Raw genomic sequence first — 19,041 nt, 5'->3', positions numbered from 1 at the left:
CTCTCTCAACCCTTCCATATACATATACTGTTGTTAAACTAATCCCCAGCCTCTGGTTCTCTAAGCAAAGTGTTCTAGTGACTTAGTCCCATTACAGCCTCCTGTTCCTCTCCCACTGATCAGCCAAACACTGATGACTATGAATAGCTCCCCTTCCCATTGTCTTTTGCGTAAATAGCATAATGAATATAGAATCCCCAGGCACTGAATCTCCACTCCTTGACCTATAGCTCTGAGTCCAGGCAGGGATACACCCCAGGAATCATCACTACTGTTTGCAGCCCAGTGTCGAGAATCATCTCTCTTCTGTGAGGTGATCAGGCAGTGTCTCCAAGAAAGGCAGAGAATGACTGAGCCTCTGCATAACTTTTTGAAACAAGTGTGTGTTCCTCCCATACCACAATGAATATTTCAAAATATAGCTATTCAGAGTTTACCTGTTGAGACATAAGATCTGCAGAATATCGGAGAACATGATCTGGATGTTTGCAGCACTCAGAATGGCTCTGTTTGATGACAGCGCTGCTCTCAGTGGCCTCACATAAACATCTCTCACAATTTCCAGCATCTGCACATATTTTCTCTCGCTCTGTAAGAGTTCCCTGATGACTCTGGTTCGCTTTTCGGCTGAATCCAGCTGGAGTTTTCTCTCCTGTGGAAAAGCATTAAGAACTCAGAAGGAAAGTGTAATGACTCATTTCAGGCTTCCATCATCCAAAGGCCTGACAGTCAAAGGAGACAGAGAAATGAAAGTATTGAGCAGTCAGGAGGTCACTCTGAGGGTACCTTTCTGATTTGTGATATGCAGGGCTGAAGGGAAACTTGATAAAGGAATATGGAGGACTCTGCTCGACCCCATCATCAAACTGTCCCTTACACTGGCCACCCTGATGCCATAGTAGAGATGGGTCTTGGATTCTTGAATCTTGAAAAGGTACAGGTTGAGAACTTACTTTGATCCATCTATCCATCCAAATAGATATCTAGTGTCATGTGCTAGGTGTTGGCTTCTACAATGATGCGAAGGCAGAATTCTGCCCTTACAGATATGATGGTGAGAAAGCCTTTGGGTTGTGCATTGTTTTCCTTTTTTTTTTTTTCCCCAGTAGCGTTTTATTGATTATCATGTAGACAAGACTGAAATGAGCTAGACCTCTTGTTATCAAATAATTCTATAGTTATTTCCTGCTATGTGTTATGAAATACCAAAACCATGCTCTTCTTTCTGTGTTTAGGAAAAACTACTATCTCTCCTGGGTAGTTAGGTTTCCTGATGTTCTAAGCTTTCTATATATCAAAGTTCTGTTTTAGCAATCCTGAGGGAAAAGCCATGCACTGGTGTAAAGAAATCCCACACCCTGATATTGAGTGCTAAGTTTATGACTGGAGAAATTAATTTTCCTTACTAGAATTAGGATTCTTTCCCTTCTATTTACACTTTTGAAGTTGTAAAATTAGTATTTTTACAATAGAAAACAATCACAATATTCAAATTTTAAAAATCTAATAGCCTTGTATTTGTACCTAGGACGATTAAAACTCTTAGAACACAATTTCCTCTTTCCCCTCCAGCCCCACACTGCTCCAAATAAAATAAGACAATACTAATGTTTAATGCCATGTGATCTGCACCTGAAATGTCAACCATAATTTCATGATCTAAAATTAAAATGTGAAATAATTTAAGAATCAGAACACTCATTCTGTTTGAGATACTATAAACACTGTTCTTGGTTAGTTTTAATCTTTCAAACACATGCCTATTGTATATAAAGCCTATTTCAGTTCAGTTCAGTTCAGTAGCTCAGTTGTGTCCAACTCTTTGCAACCCCATGAATCGCAGCATGCCAGGCCTCCCTGTCCATCACCAACCCCTGGAGTTTACTCACACTTATGTCCATCAAGTCGGTGATGCCATCCAGCCATCTCATCCTCTGTCATCCCCTTCTCCTCCTGCCCCCAATCCCTCCCAGCATCAAGGTCTTTTCCAATGAGTCAACTCTTCGCATGAGGTGGCCAAAATACTGGAGTTTCAGCTTTAGCATCAGTCCTTCCAATGAACACCCAGGACTGATCTCCTTTAGAATGGACTGGTTGGATCTCCTTGCAGTCCAAGGGACTCTCAAGAGTCTTCTCCAACACCACAGTTCAAAAGCATCAATTCTTCGGCGCTCAGCTTTCTTCACAGTCCAACTCTCGCATCCATACATGACCACTGGAAAAACCATAGCCTTGACTAGTCGGACCTTTGTTGGCAAAGTAATGTCTCTGCTTTTTAATATGCTGTCTAGGTTGGTCATAACGTTTCTTCCAAGGAGCAAGCGTCTTTTAATTTCATGGCTGCAGTCACCATGGGCAGTGATTTTGGAGCCCCCCAAAATAAAATATGTCACTGTTTCCATTGTTTGCCCATCTATTTGCCATGAAATGATCTTTAAAATACTGGAGTTATCTAATATTTATAACGATTTTGATTTAAGGTTTCAGTTGTCAAATTTCCGCTGTTATCTTGAAACTATAATAAAGCGCTGCCCAGAACAGCTCTTAGCACGGGCGACTGCTGTGACCCATTAGCCCCACCCCCACCCCACCCTAGCCACCCTCCCCACCCCACCCTGTTACCAGGCAACAGCTACTGAGCATTCCTGCTCAGCCATTGGTTGGTGCCACAGCGGCCCCTCCCACAAACAACCAACTGTCAATAAGGTTCGGTTGGTGGGAGCATTCCACCAACCGTCAGCCGAGTGGTGGTCTTCTGGTGCAAAGTGAGGTAAGAGGTGGATCTCAGCTTTTTCCCTGGGCTCTGTAACAGAGCTCACCCAGCCTTGGGCCAGCGGGGACCCTGTTCTTCAGGGTTCTGGAGCTCTTGCCAAGGCCGCCCACTGGCTGAACCCCAGGCCTTGAGGCAATGGTGAGCTTCTCCCCCATCCCCACCTCTGAGACCTAATGGCAGTGGCCATCTGCCTGGGATGTAGGTAGTCTCCAGAACCTGTCCCTGCAGTTTGGGCGGCCTGAGGAGCCTGAGGGCGGGCCAGTCGGGTTGGGTGCCTCCGTCAGTGATGACGGCTGGGCAGGGTCTGGGGACCCGGCCGTGAAGGAGCCACCTGTCAGCCAAGACCAGAGCTCGGAGGGTGAAAGTTGTGCCTTGGAACCTGGCCCTTTCCTGTCAGAACAGAGGATAATGTTTGTTTGGTAGAAATTTATAGGAACATCATTACCTGACCATGACCTGACCTCAAGAACAAAGGCTCTGATACAGAGAAGTCTGCAACGACTAACCACACTCCCCCTTACCTTTCCTAGAAAAGCACTTTGCTGAGAGCTTTCAGGGAGTTTGGGGGTTTTAAGGCCTGAACCACCTGTCTCTTGCCTGGCTCTGCGATTACCTTTTCTCTGCTCCAAACTCCCACATTTTGGTATGTTTGGCCTCACTGTACGTTGGGCACATGGAGTTGTGTTTGGGTAACAAAACCATTGTGCAGTATTATCACCAATGGTCAGCGGAGATACTGTTGTATTTGTTTCTTTGTAAACCCTCTCTTCCTGGGTGGTTCCTGGGATGGCGTGGGGCTGAGTAAGCCCGCAGCCGCTGAGGTCCACAGGGACACTGTCCACTGTAGGCGGACTGTAGGCACCATCCACTCTAGGCAGACTGGTCCCGGCTGTTGGGTGGATGGGAAAGAGCCCAGGGCCGAGCGCCCTTCTGCAGAATTCAAACTTTTCTTTCTGCCTGTTTCTTGACCTTAAGGAAATCATTTAAGTTTTCTGACTTGACTTCCTTTTCTACAAAATGCAGGTTCTAATGTATGCCTTTCAGAATTCTGAGGTTGAAACATGATAGTAAAAGTGGATGTGTGCTGTAGAAATGCTAGACGGCACACATGCGCTGTGTTAACCGGCAGCACAGGACCAAACCTCTGCCGGTCCATACTTCCTCCACCCACTACCCTTTGAAAGACAGCCCTAAAGGTTATATTGATTATACTCAACATTTTAAATCAGACCATAGCTGATGATGAGTTGGTTAGAAACTGTGATTGATTGATTATACTCAATCAACAGTTGATGGGTCGGTTAGAAACTGTGAACCTTCGTGTCCACGGACCATTTCTTTAAATGCCTTTCTAGCGTTCTATTAGAAAAGCATGGAGTAGCACAGAGATGACTGTTGTTGCCAAGATGTTTCATGTCCATCCCCTTGGCTCAACTTCTTTTTAGATCAGGACTTACTCAAAAGAAAAAGCTCTAAGAAAAGAGAAAGAACAAACCAAAATAGTTGGCTTACCAGCTTAACCAGCAACTCAAAATTTGGATCATTTTTGCTGAGACTTGGTTTTGTGTCCTGAGGGTTATCTTCTATAACATCTCTTTCCTGAGGATTAAATGCAGACTTGATTATTTGGAGGCAGGCCCTGGGATATCTAAATGCCCAGTCAGTGCTAAGCCCACAGGAGGCTCTCAGTAGCTCTGCCTTTGGCCCTAATCACAGTGTTCCCTAGAAACATAAGTTAAGCACTCAACAAAATTAAATTTTATGTTTTAAAAAATAATAACTTTTTGCTTCCTAGGAACTGTGTTAAGAAACTAAATTCAGTGCAGTTTCCGTTTTCCCTGGGAACAGCTCCTCACACATGCCCGGGAAATAGGTCTCTGCCTGAGTTCTGGCAGCAGTGTGCACATAAGTTACCTTACTTTCAAGATGCTAGAAGAAAAGTTCACAATACTTTGTAAAATTCACCTCTTTTTTCACCTAATGAAAAAGTGTCATAAAGAAATTCACATGCCATTTCTAGATCTGTTTCCACATTTAAATATGGCTTATTCTTTCCTCACTTTGCCTTGTTAATTTTTCTTGTGGCTTCCATATAAATTATCACATTAAAAAATAGCCCCCTTCCACCTTCCCTGCAGCATCCCAGGGTCCAGCTGAGAAATGGAACACTGGTCCCACGTTTGTGTTAAAAGCTAATGATGATTAATGGTCACTGCTGCTGCCCTTCTGAGTCAAAGATAAAACTATCCATGGCAACTCCTTGATATGTAGGAGTGAAACTAGAAGAAAAACACCAATTTATAACCAAGACTCCTTTTGTCTTACTCTATTCAGACAAAAACACACTTTTATTTTGTACCTGCAGACATGTCTCATGGCTGCCTGAAGCCTTTGTGTAAGACCCCTGGGCCCAGAAGCACACGCAGCCAGCCAGTTCCTCCCGGGCCTGCAGGCCCCCCACCTAAGTCTGAGCACTTCATGGCTGCTCCACATAGTCTTTTCACCATGTCCTTTCCCATTTGGGGCTGACCCACACCAGTCTGGCATGTATTTATACTTGTGTGCGTGTGTGCTTAGTCAGGTCCAACTCTTTGTAACCCCATGAACTTTAGCCCACCAGGCTCCTTTTTCCATGGAATTTTCCAGACAAGCATACTACAGTGGGTTGTCATTTCCTACTCCAGTATTTATATTTATGCCAGGTCAGGGGGAATCTACTTTGAATTTTGACAAAACAATTCAAAATTTCTATGCGTGGAACATTGTCTTCTTTCAAAATATGTAATAATGCTGATCATTCATATAGAGAAATGATAACTTCAACCAGTTAGCAGTGACACTGCAGTTGTGTAGGTAGATGTGGTTGCAGGTATAAAGTGAAAATGAAACTCAGCCTGCTTGACTGGAGTTTAAGAGAACCCAAGCCATACAGATTCGAATTGTGGATTCCACAGATGACGGAGGCCCCCTTATCTGGGATATCATCCCTTTGGACAGGCTCCCATGAGTGCTCCGTCACTGAAGCTCAGCAGTGGACTCCTGGACCACTCTGGCTATCTTAGAACCTGCTTACTCAGACTGGGCTTTGTTTCACCTCTGGCTCAGCAACAGCTTTTAAGAATTTTTAAACCACTGAACTACCAGGGAATTCCCAGCTACAGCTATTTCTTAAATGTAAAATTTTCTTTGTGGATAGCAAGTCAATTTGACATAGTAATTGTGTTTGAACCTAAAAACAACATGTTCTCTCATTTTATATTATCTAATTATTAGGATTTTTAGGACCTGTTCTTAGGTTAAGATGCCATTTGTTATTCATTTTGAAGGAGGAACGCAAAGGAAGTAACAGAGTAGCAAACTTTGCACATTTTTAAGAAAACAATTATTTTGAGTCAATGGGCCTTTGCCTTGAGACTCTCCATGGCCTGTAAGGGAGACTTTGGATCACATATTCAGAATTTTCCTCTAGGATCTTAGTTATTGCTAACATCCTACTTATTGCTGGTGCTTCTCCCAGAAAACACTTGACTACCTGAATTAGGGTCCAGAAAGAATTGTGAGGCTTCCCAGGTGGCTCAGTGGTTAAAAAAAAAAAAAAAAAAATCCACCTGCCAATGCAGGAAACACAGGAGATGTGGTCTGATCCCTGGGTCCAGAAGATCCCCTGGAGAAGGAAATGGCAACCCCCTCCAGTGTTCTTGCCTGGGAAATCATATGGACAGAGGAGCCTGGCAGTCTACAGTCCATGGGGTCGCAAAGAGTTGGACACAACTGAGCGACTGAGCATGCATGCAGTAGTTGTGAAAAATGATAGTGCTGAAGAACAGCCATGATTCTGGCTGTGACCTGTCACCATGTTCTATAGCATCAGTGTAAACACTGCAGGCATATCAAGGCCAGGAGTTACTATTGTACTACTGACTGGGCAGCAAGATGATAGATTTATAGAGTGAGCTATCTACCTATCTATATGTATATATGTATGTGTATTTGGTCCTGGATTTGGTAGACTAATCCTCTTACACAAACCCTTGTGGAAGAATCTATAAAACAGTTGTCTCAGAAGAAGGCATTACTTTCCACTCCCATGGTTGAGAGTTTGTGTGCTCTTCTGGATGAATATCTACACTTTTAAAAATAAACTCCAAGGTGTGGAGAAACTCACCTCCATTTTATCCGAATTCAGCACCTATATTTAATCTGTGGTTTTCCTTCCTAGGGCCACCAACTTTGTTTCATGGGCATCATGCACAAGCTCCCAAGTTTTAAATAACAAAAAAACAAATAATAATCTAAGATCTATTTTTTTTCCAATTTTATTTTTAAAAAAGGAAAATATCAAAGATATTCCCAGGCATTAAGGAGTTTAACATTTCTGTAGTTTTACTACAGGAAGGTGATGTAACAAGAGCAGGTCTATTGGTTCTGATTCTCTGGAGAACCCTGATGAGTACATGGTCTGTGAGTTTCCTAAGAGATAGATTTAGGGGTCAGGCTACAAGGAAGCAGGGTTCTAACATCTAAAGGCTTTGATGTCCCTGGGAATGTGTTTATCAAGACTCCTCCTGAAGAGGATGCTTGTGGTTGGGAAGAATAAGCTGCTTCAGGGAGTGGGGGTTCTGCTAAGAGGCATGGTCTACTAAAGACAGAGGGCAGGGGCTGCGTAACTGCAGGCCTTTCACTCTGCTGAGTTAGTCTAGGGCAGCTTGGCAGAGAGGACGCGGCCCCACCGGTGCTCCATTTGCCTTTCCCTGCACTGTGCTGTCCTGTAAAGCCAGGGCAACAAAGTCTTCCAGAATATCAGGTTAATAGGGCAACACACCATTTTCTACTAGGGGAACTTACAAGTCTATTTCTCCTAACACTCTCCACGGTGACTTTGTGTTAGGGGTGGCATCCCCAGCCTTCAATCATCAAAGATAGGTGCTTTTCCAATGGGCATGAAATGGCATTTTCATAGACATCAGTTCTCTGAATGACAGTGCAATTTTCAGTATTTCCTGAATCCATATTACTTCACTTAACCAAGAATGTACATATTTTGAATATAGTACTGGCAAAATTATTTTTGCTCAACTAAAGAACTAGCTTCAAACCCACTTTTTTTTCTTTTATGAATTTGAATCTCAACTAAAAGAAAAAAGAAAAAATGAACCATTTTTAGTTTCACCAAAAAAGTGTCCTGGGCTGCAAAAAAAAAAAATCTCTTTAGGTTACGTTGGACAGAATGCGAGTATTCAATTCTTCCCCCAAGAGTCAACTAGTGTTACTCTCATTAGCATGATGCCATGTAATCCACTAATCAAGTAGATTAAGTGTTACTAACATTATGAAACTACAAAACACCCTTTTAAAAATAAAAATCCATGAAAATGAAGTTCTTACGAGAAATGACAAATTGAAAGCTTTCCAAGTTAGAATTATCATTACTGATTACGAATTTCTTAAGCACATTTCTCAAACTGTACAGTGAAGCAACAGCATAAAAATGCCACAGTAATTTTACCTTTGTGAGTAAACTGTGTGTTGCCTTTGGGTCATTTTGTGTCAGAATGACATTTCCTTCAAAATGCTTGCTCTTTTTACTACATTTCTTTAGCAGAAAATATGACAAAAATTCCAGAGGGTTGTCCTGAAAGATTACCAACCCCCCCAAAAGAAGAATTTTTATTTCAAATGCAGGTCAACAAGAGTGCAGCAGATATGAGAACACATTTTCTAGTAGCATTTTCAGCTTTCTACCTAATTTACAAGTCTAGAACAAAGTAACTCTTATTTGAAGCAGTAAATGGGGCTTTCTGGTTAATCTTGGTTCTTAGCTTATTGTCACAGTTCAGTGAGGATGCCAAGGTCTTGTGGGAGGGTCTCAAGGTCTTCAGAACCAAAGTGGCCCACACTGGCCTCTTAGCCAGAGGAGGAAAGGGGACAGGACAACTTTGGTGTGTTACAGGGGAAAGAAGAGAGCCTCCAAGCAGCAGAATTCTTGCGGAAAACACCATGGTAAGACTCCCAAATCTGGTTCCCTCTCAGGCTGTAGGTTTGAACACCATGAAAATTATATCATACAAGGTTATTTTAAAATAATTTGGTGGCATAAGTACCATGAACCAACATCAAACATTGAATAATTCTTTGGTGTTTGAGAATACTGCAGAGAGTTTCAGGGCCTCAGAATTATCCCTGTGAATATCCCTGATCATATTATCAGCTGAATTCTCCAGGGCATTTATTGCTGGGCTGTGAGAGGGTTGGCTAGTGCACTGGAGAGTTGAGTCTTCAGAGAAGAAATTCATGGCTACCTGCAACTCCTCGGGCTTTACACTGGTCCATGAGCCCAGGAGATGTCTGGTGCTTACCCAGGAAGCCAAGTTGAAATCATGATGGATAAGGAGAAAGTGTCCAAAGGCAATGTTAAATCCCCCACAAAGTATAATTACTACAGTGGGAAATATTTGAGAACTGTTTCTTGGAAAACTACAAGCCTTATATAGCATCAGGTATGTTGATAATACCCCATTCCTGTCCTGTTCTCAGCTTCCCCTGAACTGAGGGCTGCAACAATTATTATTCCTTATGCATGGGGATTTGCTTCGGGACCTCTGCAGACACCACAATTCTCAGATACTCAAGTCCCTTATGTAAAATGGTGTAGTACTTGCATATAACCTAGGACATTCTCCCATATACTTTGGTGTGTGTGCCCAGAGGTTAAAGCGTCTGCCTGCAATGTGGGAGACTCTGGTTCGATCCCCAGGTTGGGAAGATGCCCTGGAGAAGGAAATAGCAACCCACTCCAGTACTCTTGCCTGGAAAATTCCATGGATGGGGTAGCCTGGTAAGCTATAGTCCGTGGGATTGAAAAGAGTCGCACACAACTGAGCAACTTTCACTTTGTGACCCCATGGACTATAGCCCACCAGGCTCCTCTGTCCATGGAATTTTCTAGGCAAGAATATGGGAGCATGTTGCCATTTCCTACTTTGGGGGATCTTCCTGACACAGGAATAGAACCCAAGTCTCTTGCATGTCCTGCACTGGCAGGCTGATTCTTTACGACTGCACTACCTGGGAAACACCCCCATATACTTTACATATTTATTCATTTATTTGGCCGCACCAGGTCTTAGTTGCCACACATGGGATTTTCAGTCTTTAGTTGCAGCTCTCAGCATTTAGTTTCTTGACAAGGGGTTGAACCCAGGCCTGCTGCATTGGGAGTGCAGAGTCTTAGCCACTGGACCACCAGGGAAGTCCCTCCCATATACTTTAAATCATCTCTCAATTACTTATAGCACTAGTACAGTATAAACACTATGTAAATAGTTGTCAATGCATGACTAAATTCAAGTTTCACCTTTTGAAACTTTTGGAATTAAAAAATATGTATTTAATTGGTTACTCCAGGTCTTAGTTACAGCATGTGGGTTCTAGTTTCATGACCAGGGAATGAACTTAGGTCCCCTGCATTGACAGCATGAAGTCTTAGCCACCAGGCAAGTCCCTGGGATTTTTTTTAATGAATATTTCAACATGTGGTTGGGTGAATCTGAGGGTGCAGAACCCATGGTTGCAGAACCCAAGGATACATAGAGTTGACTATTTTATTTTCCTAGGGCCTTTCTATGATATTAGGGCAGAGTATGTTTTTATTCTGCCTCCCCTCATTGTGTCCTAGTGTGTGGACTGACTTTTCTGGAAGAGCATTCAAGATTTGCTTCTGATTTTTTTCAGGCTTTCCCTAAGCTTATTCCCAACCAAATTACTGACTTGCATGTTTCTGTTCTGTTTTCTCTTTTCCTTCCTCTCTCATCTAGCCTTCCTTGACTTTCATCTATTATAGCTGGTTTCACCATTTCTCAGTTTTTCTGCCATACTATTAATTGTTTTAACTGTTGAATAATGTTTATGTGAAATATAAGCCACTAAACATTTTTTTCTTTAAGGAGTCACTTCTGACTTAAGTTAATCACAAGATAGAACAGTGTACCATATGATTAATATCAAATAACTGAGAAGATTTTCCTATTTTTGTGTAATAATACATCTTGGGTTCAGACTCTTTCAGTGACTGTTTTCATAAACTGATGCTATTTCTCTGAGGAATTGTGTCCTAAAGGATAAAGTGGTAAATGCACACTAAAATTTAAGTTTTGGGGGTTTTGTAGCTTATTTTATTCAAAGGAACACTTACAGAATTTTCTTTTGAAAGCTCTATAAATCCATCTGCCAGAGCTTGTATGATTTCTTGGTTATTCAGAATGTTAGCCACACTCATGGTGTCAAATACAAATTGCCCTGTAAATATAAGTCCATATGCTTTGTAATTAATTTATTTAAGAGATGTGATCAAGAAGAAAACTCAGTCCTTACAGTCGCTTGTTAGTTGATAAAAATGCAGACTAAGAATAAAAATTCTATTATGCCATGAAGATTATCTATCAAGATAAAATAGAAAAGAGCAAAAGCATCTAAATGTGTAGCATATAAAAAGTACCCACTCTGACAAAGTTGATATTGAATAAAATATATAAATTGGACAGGGAAAGAACATGTAAAAATGAACCTTATAAAGTTTAGATTCTCAATTCCACCAAAAGCTCTTCTATATTCTGCATTATCTTTGTGCTCAATTCCATAAATATTTTAAGTCCATAGGGAATAACATACAAACATACATACAGACACCTATATTTTTAAAATATTTTGAGCAACTTGCATTGATTTGAAAAGCAACCTTTTTCCATTTGATTTTCATGCCTTATACATGATCAAAAAACACTTCTACTGTTAATCTTTTCATTTATCTCTCTAGTAGTTAATATCTGTGAAAGAACCATAACATAACCATAACATAGCCTCATAACAAATTTTAAATATTAGCCAAACACCTACTAAATGTGGTAGAGTTAAAACCAAAAAGACAAATCCCTGCTTTATGCAGAGAGATATGGGCATATGTTGACAGATGAAATACCTGTATGCATATTTGTATGTTACAGCTCTTGTGTAGACAGAGCAAGGCAGAGGAAGGGAAGAGAGAAGTAAGACATAGATATATAATGACTTGACTGGTACAGTGCTTCAGTGACATGTGAAGAGCTAGGGAGAAAAATGAGTTGGCAGTTAAAGATGCAGGAAAAACCTAACTTTTTTTTTTAAGTACTTGATTTTGAAGAACTGACTGGTTTAGATGAAGATCTAAAGTTGAAACAGGACATTGTTTCCAAGAGTCTTTATTGTGATAATTGGATCATGAGTAAGAAGTGTAAATGTGAAAACAAATTCAATAATGTCCAATAGGCCTGTCCATGAAGCCCATCACCAAATTAAATATTTTAGAAAGAAAATACATATAATTTAATTATAGAACAATTTAAGTAATGGGTGCTGTGGTCTAAGAGATGCTTAACTGGGATGTTGGTGCTTTGAGAGCAAATTGTAGAGGGAAAAGGACAGAGCTCTCTGGCTTAGCAAAGTGAATTTTGCCAAGGTAAACAATTGACTGACAGAATTAATAAGATGGTAAAATTTGAAACCAGGAACTAGCTTCAGCATTTTAAAGATGACTATATTTGTTCTTAGTGGATATTCATGATATCTGAAAGAAGCTATGAAAAACAAAGACAATAAACAGTTTTTTACTTCTGCATTCGTACATTTGTATTCACTTTGGATATGTGACAAGCTTCATAATTAACCAGCAACAGAAGTAGCAACAGTTCTTACCTATCATCCTGCCACTGATGTTCTTCTGCAACTCCTTGAAGAGAGGACTTAGTTGTTTCCTTACTGATTTCAAGGTGTCTTCCAGGAAGTCGGTGAGGCTGGTCCATGTCTGCAGCTTTGATTCGCTGAAGTAGATGGAAGGGGGTGCCGTTTCCCACTGTCGTCCCAGCCAGTCACTAAGAACTGACATTATTTTCTGCATTTAGTATCACAGACTTAAGCTCAAATGAAAGAGTTCTTCTTGTTTACAGTATGGAAAAAAAATACTCTTAATTGTATTTATATCAGGCTTATTACCCTTTCTCATTAGAAGACTAAGATAAACACCCATAGTCTGCTTTCAAAGGTAAAATTAGAAACTCAAAAAGGACAAAATGAATAATTTCAAATGTCTATCTACTCTTTGATAAGATTGACATGTTACACTGTATTTGAAGTAAAATTAAATAGCTGCTGGATTTTTGCATCAAAAGCAGAATAGACTTCCAAATAAGAATATACTATTTTATGTTCACATCCTAAAAAGTAAAAATACAGGAAAACCACATTTTACCTGGTTTCCCCATCATGTCATCCAAAAGTCATCTCCATTGGAGCCAACCCTGCATCTTATTTACATCATGTCCAGCTGCTCTCTCTCTCTCTACAGATATCTCTACATGTACTGAAATGGGTGCTTAAAGTTTCTGTCCTTGAAAATCAGTGACTGAATGACACAGGGCCAAGGGAAATTCGATTTTCTGTCCTAAATGGATAGTTTCATTCTTATTTCCACATTTTTTGCTGATAAACATGAAACTATTTGTAACATGTTCTAGAATGAGAATAAAAAGAGTGGGAAAAAGAGGAAGAAGAGACAGAGGAGAAAAAGATGAAAACCCATTTTATAACTGCAGTGTCTACACCCTGTTATCTCTGCCAGGCTGATTTCCTCCCTGAATGGGGCCAAATATGCTCTCATTGGACACTGCTGCTGTGTAAACTAAAATTAACAAGCAACTTCTGCTACAAAGCCGTATTAGGTCAGTGTGCTTTTTGTTGTATCATCATGAATCTTCTCCCTTACAAGTCTCCCCATGATTCCAGCTTTCCTGTCTTGAAAGGCACTTAGCATTCAGGATTAGAGAAGTAATGCTTTATATAGTTTTACATCACTCCCATTCCTGTTTGATAGGAAGTGAGAGAGTTTTAAAGGAGAAAATGATTAACATTATTATAGCAAAGCAATTTCACTCTTGTTGGTCAGGCAATGTTACATTTTGATCCAATAGTTGCAGCTTTAGTATCTAAATGAAATTTTGCTTTCAAGTGTAATTTCTGTTTGTTCTTCCTCTCCCTTAATGCTACTGCAATGAAACTTGAGCCAGCCCCTTCACTAGCTCCTTATAGCTCCAATTCATTTTTCCAAATGAAAGCACATTGATAATGTTTTATGAAGAGAATTGTGCTCTGTACTTATCATTTCTCTAGCTCAGCTACATCTTTGTTTAACTGTTAAAGCTGGTATTTTGGCAAATGATGGTTTGAAGCAGATATTTGTAATAATTCCCTTATAAGCAAATGACAGAGTGATGAGAAATGAACTAGTGTGGGAAGTGATAGCACTCCTTCACAGTAGGAATGAAAGGCAGTAATTGACATTGCCAGAATCAGTGTTATTAGCTGTGTTTTGTCCTTGGTGATCCTGGAGTTGGTGGGTATCAATGGACACAGTAGTCAGCACCCATACACACTTACGATGTTGGTAAGAGCCAGTGGCAATCCCAGTGGGAGCAGTAAATAATGTGCCAGTCAGTTGAGACAGCTGAGAAAGAACTTCTATTCCTGCCTCTGCACAGTCAAAAATACTTTCATTAGTTCACTCACAGGTTTTGCCATAACAGTTAAACACGACTTAGAAGCACTAATGAGCTGGCCAAGAAGGGTCACTTGTAGGTCTTGCCTTCAATTCAGATCCCTCATGGAATAGTCCACCAGCGCTTTACAGTTCATCCCACAACGCTCAAGTCCAGACACTTCATTCAGGAGGGTTGACAACAGGGAGGAGAAAGAGGGATGCAGTTTGACCTGGTGCTTATTTTCAAATTTGGAATTAGGCCAAAGACAGAAAAGTCTACACAGATTTTCTAAAATAGTCTGACTCGAAGTCTTCTGCAAGAGGATAGTTTTAAAACTGTTAAACACACAGTGGAATACAATGGTTAAATTTTAGTGTTAATTTTACCCCTTCTGTGACACAGCATATAGATCAAACTACTTCAAATGAAACTATAAGTAATGTACTTTAATTCTTTGTGGTCCAGGAGTAAAGGATCACTCCAAGTTGTTTCAGTTGCTGCAGCAAGATGGTTGTGGCTGAAAGATTGGGATGTCTGTCACTTATTTGTATCTAATGTTTCCAATGACAAATAGATCAATGAAATTATAGCAAGTTCATAAAAGTACCTATACATTCATAGTCAACTGATTTCAACTAAGATGCAAATAAAATCCACTGGGAAAAGGATGGTCTTTACAAGGAATGGTACTGAAATAATTTGATAGCCATGTGTTTTTCTAAAAAGAACTTCAATTTATACCTGGCATTCTATTTTTTTTAAAAAAGCATAAGTCAAATGGATCACAAACCCAAATGTCAAACTTAAAACTATAAATAATTTTGGAGAAATCATAGAAGTGATCTTTGGTTAGGTAGAGTTTTTAGATATGACATCAAAAGCATAATCTATAAAACATAAAGATTGATAAATTAGACTTTATCAAAATTAAGAATTTCTTGTCTTCAAAACAAACTATTCAGAGAAGGAAAAGATAAGTCATAGAGTGGGAGAAAATATTTGCAACAACTTTCCCAGAATATACAAAGATATCTCAGTAAAAAGCCAAAAACCCTAAATTTTAAAATGAGCAAAAGATTTGAACGGACACTTCACCAAGGAGGACAAATGGCAAATAAACAAGTTGAAAGAAGCTTAGCATCACTGATCATTAGAGAAATGCAAATTAAAACCATGAAGAGATATCAGGACACACTTCAATGGCTCAAATTAAGAAGACTGACCTTACCAAGTGTTGGAGTGTTGGGTAGCTGGAGTGGAAATCTAAAATGGCATAACCACTTTGAAACAGTTTGGCTGGGTTTTTTTTTTTTTTTTTAAGTTAAACATACACCTATCATATAAACCGGTGATTCCACTCCTAGGTATTTATTTACCCAAGAGAAATGAAAGCATATGTTCACAGCAGCTTTGGTTGTATAAGTCTTAAACTGGAAAGAACTCAAATATCTATCAACAGGTGAATGGATAAACATTGTGGTATAACTATACAATATAATCATTCCCAGTAGTAAAGAGGAATGAACCATTGATACCAGCATGACATGGATGAATCTAAAATATCTGGAGTGATGGAAGCCGGACCAAAAAAATGCACCATATTATTCCATTTACAGAACATTTTATAAAATACAAACTAATACATTGTGAGCTCAGTGGTTGCCTCTGGTTGGAGTGGAGAAGCAAAATGAGAAATCACAAGGTGGCAGGAAGAAACTTTGGGGGATGATGAATGTGTTCATTATCTTAACTTTTATGGTTTCACATGGCATGTAGATATGTCACAATTTATCAAATTACACACTTTAAATACTTCATGTCAACTATACCTTAATAAAAGTGCTTACAATTCGTAAGTAACACCAAAAAAAGAAGAGTTTTAGGTTTCTGGCTTATCAGTAACTTGTGAATAATGCGATCTTAAGTGAGAAATTCTGGGAAAGGGGTGGGTTTGTGATACAAGGGAATCAAGAATCTGTTTCAGGTGTGTGAACTTTGAGATGCCTCTTAGCCATGCAAACTAAACACCCACATGAAGATGTCAAGTAAAAGCTAGATGAGTTTACAGCTGAGAGATTTCAGAGATGGAGACATAAATTTGGGAGTCTTCAGTATCCAGATTGAACGTAGAGTCACAGGAATAAATGAGACTCCCTAAGGGAAGAGTGTAGCCATGGAAAATTAGTGAGTCTGGGATCAAGCCCGGGACACATTTACAGGCCTCACCAAAGAGAAGGAGCCGGCAAAGGAGACTGAGGGGAACAGACTGCTGAGGTAGGAGGAAAACAAGGAGTCGGTGGTATTAGGGAAATCAAGGGAAGAAGAGTTTTGAAGAGGAGTATTCATCCACCTCAAACGCCACTGAGAGGTCAGGGCAAGGTGCAGATGGAGAAGGGACAGCTGGATTTGGGCACATGGGAGTCTTTTATAGTCTTCCAAAAGTGGCTTTGGTAGACTGAGACCACTTCGAGGAGCTTGGGAGGTGGGCAAGTGAGAGATGAGGAAGGTAGAAGCAGTCAGCTAGACCAGAGATCCCCAACCTTTCGGCTGTGGACTGGTACCTTCTGTCAGATTAGTGAAAGCATTAGATTAGAAGCAAAGTGCACAGTAAATGTAATATGCTTGAATCATCCCCAAACGCCCACTTCTGGTCCATGGAAAAACTGTTTTCCACAAAATTGGTCCCTGCTGCCGAAAAGGTTGGGGACCTCTGAACTATGCTCTGGGATCAGCAGCATCAGCATCACCAAATTCTCAGCTCCCATGCCAGACCTGAATCTGAAACACTTGGGTGGGATCCAGCAATGTGGATTGCGACAAGTCCTCTAGGTAAGTCAAATACACATCAAAAACTTGAGAACCATTGGTATAGTCAACTCATGTGAGAGAAAGTTTATGGTCTCTCAGGGGGGAGGGGGAGTGGAGGAGCTACCACAGGTATTCTTGATCTGATAGGATTAACCCAATAGAGAGAGGATTGAGGCTCTGGAGGTGGATTGAGCATAGGAGTGATGTCTTGAGAAGGTGCAAGGCAGTGCAATCCAGGGTCCAAGTGGAGTAGCTGATGTTTGATTCAAGCAGGGGTGCTTCTTTCACCGTAACAGAAGGGAAGACAGGATGAATGTAAGAGGTTGGATAGATGGTGGTTTTTGTGGTGGGAGGTATATTAAGGGGTTTCCTTAGGGAAGTAAATGGTGAAATCAACAAGTGAGAGAGAGGGTTATTGAAAGATTGACTAAAGAGGAGGAGGGTTGACAGTCATTAAAGAGTGGGAAAATGAATTTACCAAGGAAATGTGGTAGGATTGCTTATCAGAGCTCCAATCCCATTTGGTATTTATGGCATTAAAGTTAGATCAGTAAGAACAGTTGTATTACTCTTTCCAACAGTCTTCAGCTGCTTCACTGGCAGGCATAGATTACGCAGAAGGTTGTGTTCTAACTGGCATTGCTGCTGGTGCTGCTGCTAAGTCACTTCAGTCGTGTCTGACTCTGTGCGACTCCATAGACGGCAGCCCACCAGGCTCCCCCGTCCCTGGGATTCTCCAGGCAAGAACAACACTGGAATGGGTTGCCATTTCCTTCTCCAATGCGTGAAAGTGAAGCCACTCAGTCATGTCCGACTCTTTATGACCCCACAGACTACAGCCTACCAGGCTCCTCCGTCCATGAGATTTTCCAGGCAAGAGCACTGGAGTGGGTTGCCATTTCCTTCTCCAACTGGCATTGGGATTTAGCCAAATAAACTGGGGTTTGGCCAGCAAAAAAGAAGTTCAGGTTCTTTGCAAGAGAGATGATAATGACAAACCAGTAAATCTAGGTTTAATGAGGAAGGAACCAAGGTCGAAGGCATGGTGATAGTAAGTGGGAGTACGTGGATTGGAGATCCTCAGGCAAAGAACCTATAGAGTGGGAATATTTGAGGACACAAGTTGGAAGTAGTACTCAGAGAAAAATGCTTAAGATCAGGATTTCAGAGGTGGTACAGCTACAGGGCTGACAGGCTCCAGAGTGATTCCTGAGGTGGTGGAAGATTTTTGACTGAGAAGCCAGGGCCTTCTGACTGAACCAGGGTCTCGATGGTTCACCCAGGAGAAATTATATTTGATAGGAAGTTCAGGGATGACCTGGGGGCCCAGAATGGCAATGGGAAATCTATTGTTTGCGTACCATTAAGTTTCACTTGAGACCATTTTTGTGTCACTAAATCTACTGTTCTTTTCCCCTTTTGCCCATATTCTCTTTGCCTTTCAATACGTTACTTTTTAACATCCTTTTTTTTCCCCTACTCCCATTAAAAAATTTGTTTTGGTCTCCTTTTAAAAGTAATATAGTTCACTACAGAAAATAAGACCAAAAAAAGATCAAAGAAAAAGGAAAATATAAAAGAAAGGAAAACTCACTAATATTATCCAACTGTAGTCAGCATGATGGTATATATGCTTCCAAACCCTTCTTATACACACACCCACCACCCTCCCTGTCACATACACAGATTTTAAACATTGGGGTCACACCTTCCACATTCTTTGTAACTTACCCTTTTCAAATTGATTTTAAAAGAAAATCTGAAATAACAGATCTAGAGATAGGGATAGTGTGCTATATTTGCTCCTAGAGTTGTCTGTCCCTATGTTCTACATAATTGAGATTATATACTTGTAGTAATTGTAAAAACTATTTTTAACAATAATTTGTACTTCAT

The 19,041-nt window shown here is 40.5% G+C and overlaps 1 protein-coding gene across 1 annotated transcript in view; it reads right to left on the bottom strand.

Annotated features, from left to right (window-relative positions):
- The window catches only part of ECT2L (epithelial cell transforming 2 like), a 79,845-nt gene that overhangs the window by 14,215 nt on the left and 46,589 nt on the right, over nucleotides 1-19,041 (bottom strand). The window contains exons 11-15 of the mRNA XM_055535763.1: nucleotides 14,237-14,329; nucleotides 12,500-12,682; nucleotides 10,965-11,068; nucleotides 4,286-4,372; nucleotides 438-652 (exon numbers count right to left, since the gene is read on the bottom strand). Coding sequence (XP_055391738.1) covers nucleotides 438-652; nucleotides 4,286-4,372; nucleotides 10,965-11,068; nucleotides 12,500-12,682; nucleotides 14,237-14,329 — 682 coding nt within the window. The remainder of the gene's footprint in view (nucleotides 1-437; nucleotides 653-4,285; nucleotides 4,373-10,964; nucleotides 11,069-12,499; nucleotides 12,683-14,236; nucleotides 14,330-19,041) is intronic.

The sequence above is a fragment of the Bubalus kerabau genome, chromosome 9 (genome assembly GCF_029407905.1).
Source record: "Bubalus kerabau isolate K-KA32 ecotype Philippines breed swamp buffalo chromosome 9, PCC_UOA_SB_1v2, whole genome shotgun sequence".
NCBI lineage: Eukaryota > Metazoa > Chordata > Mammalia > Artiodactyla > Bovidae > Bubalus > Bubalus kerabau.
This window is presented reverse-complemented; position numbering and strand designations above follow the sequence as displayed.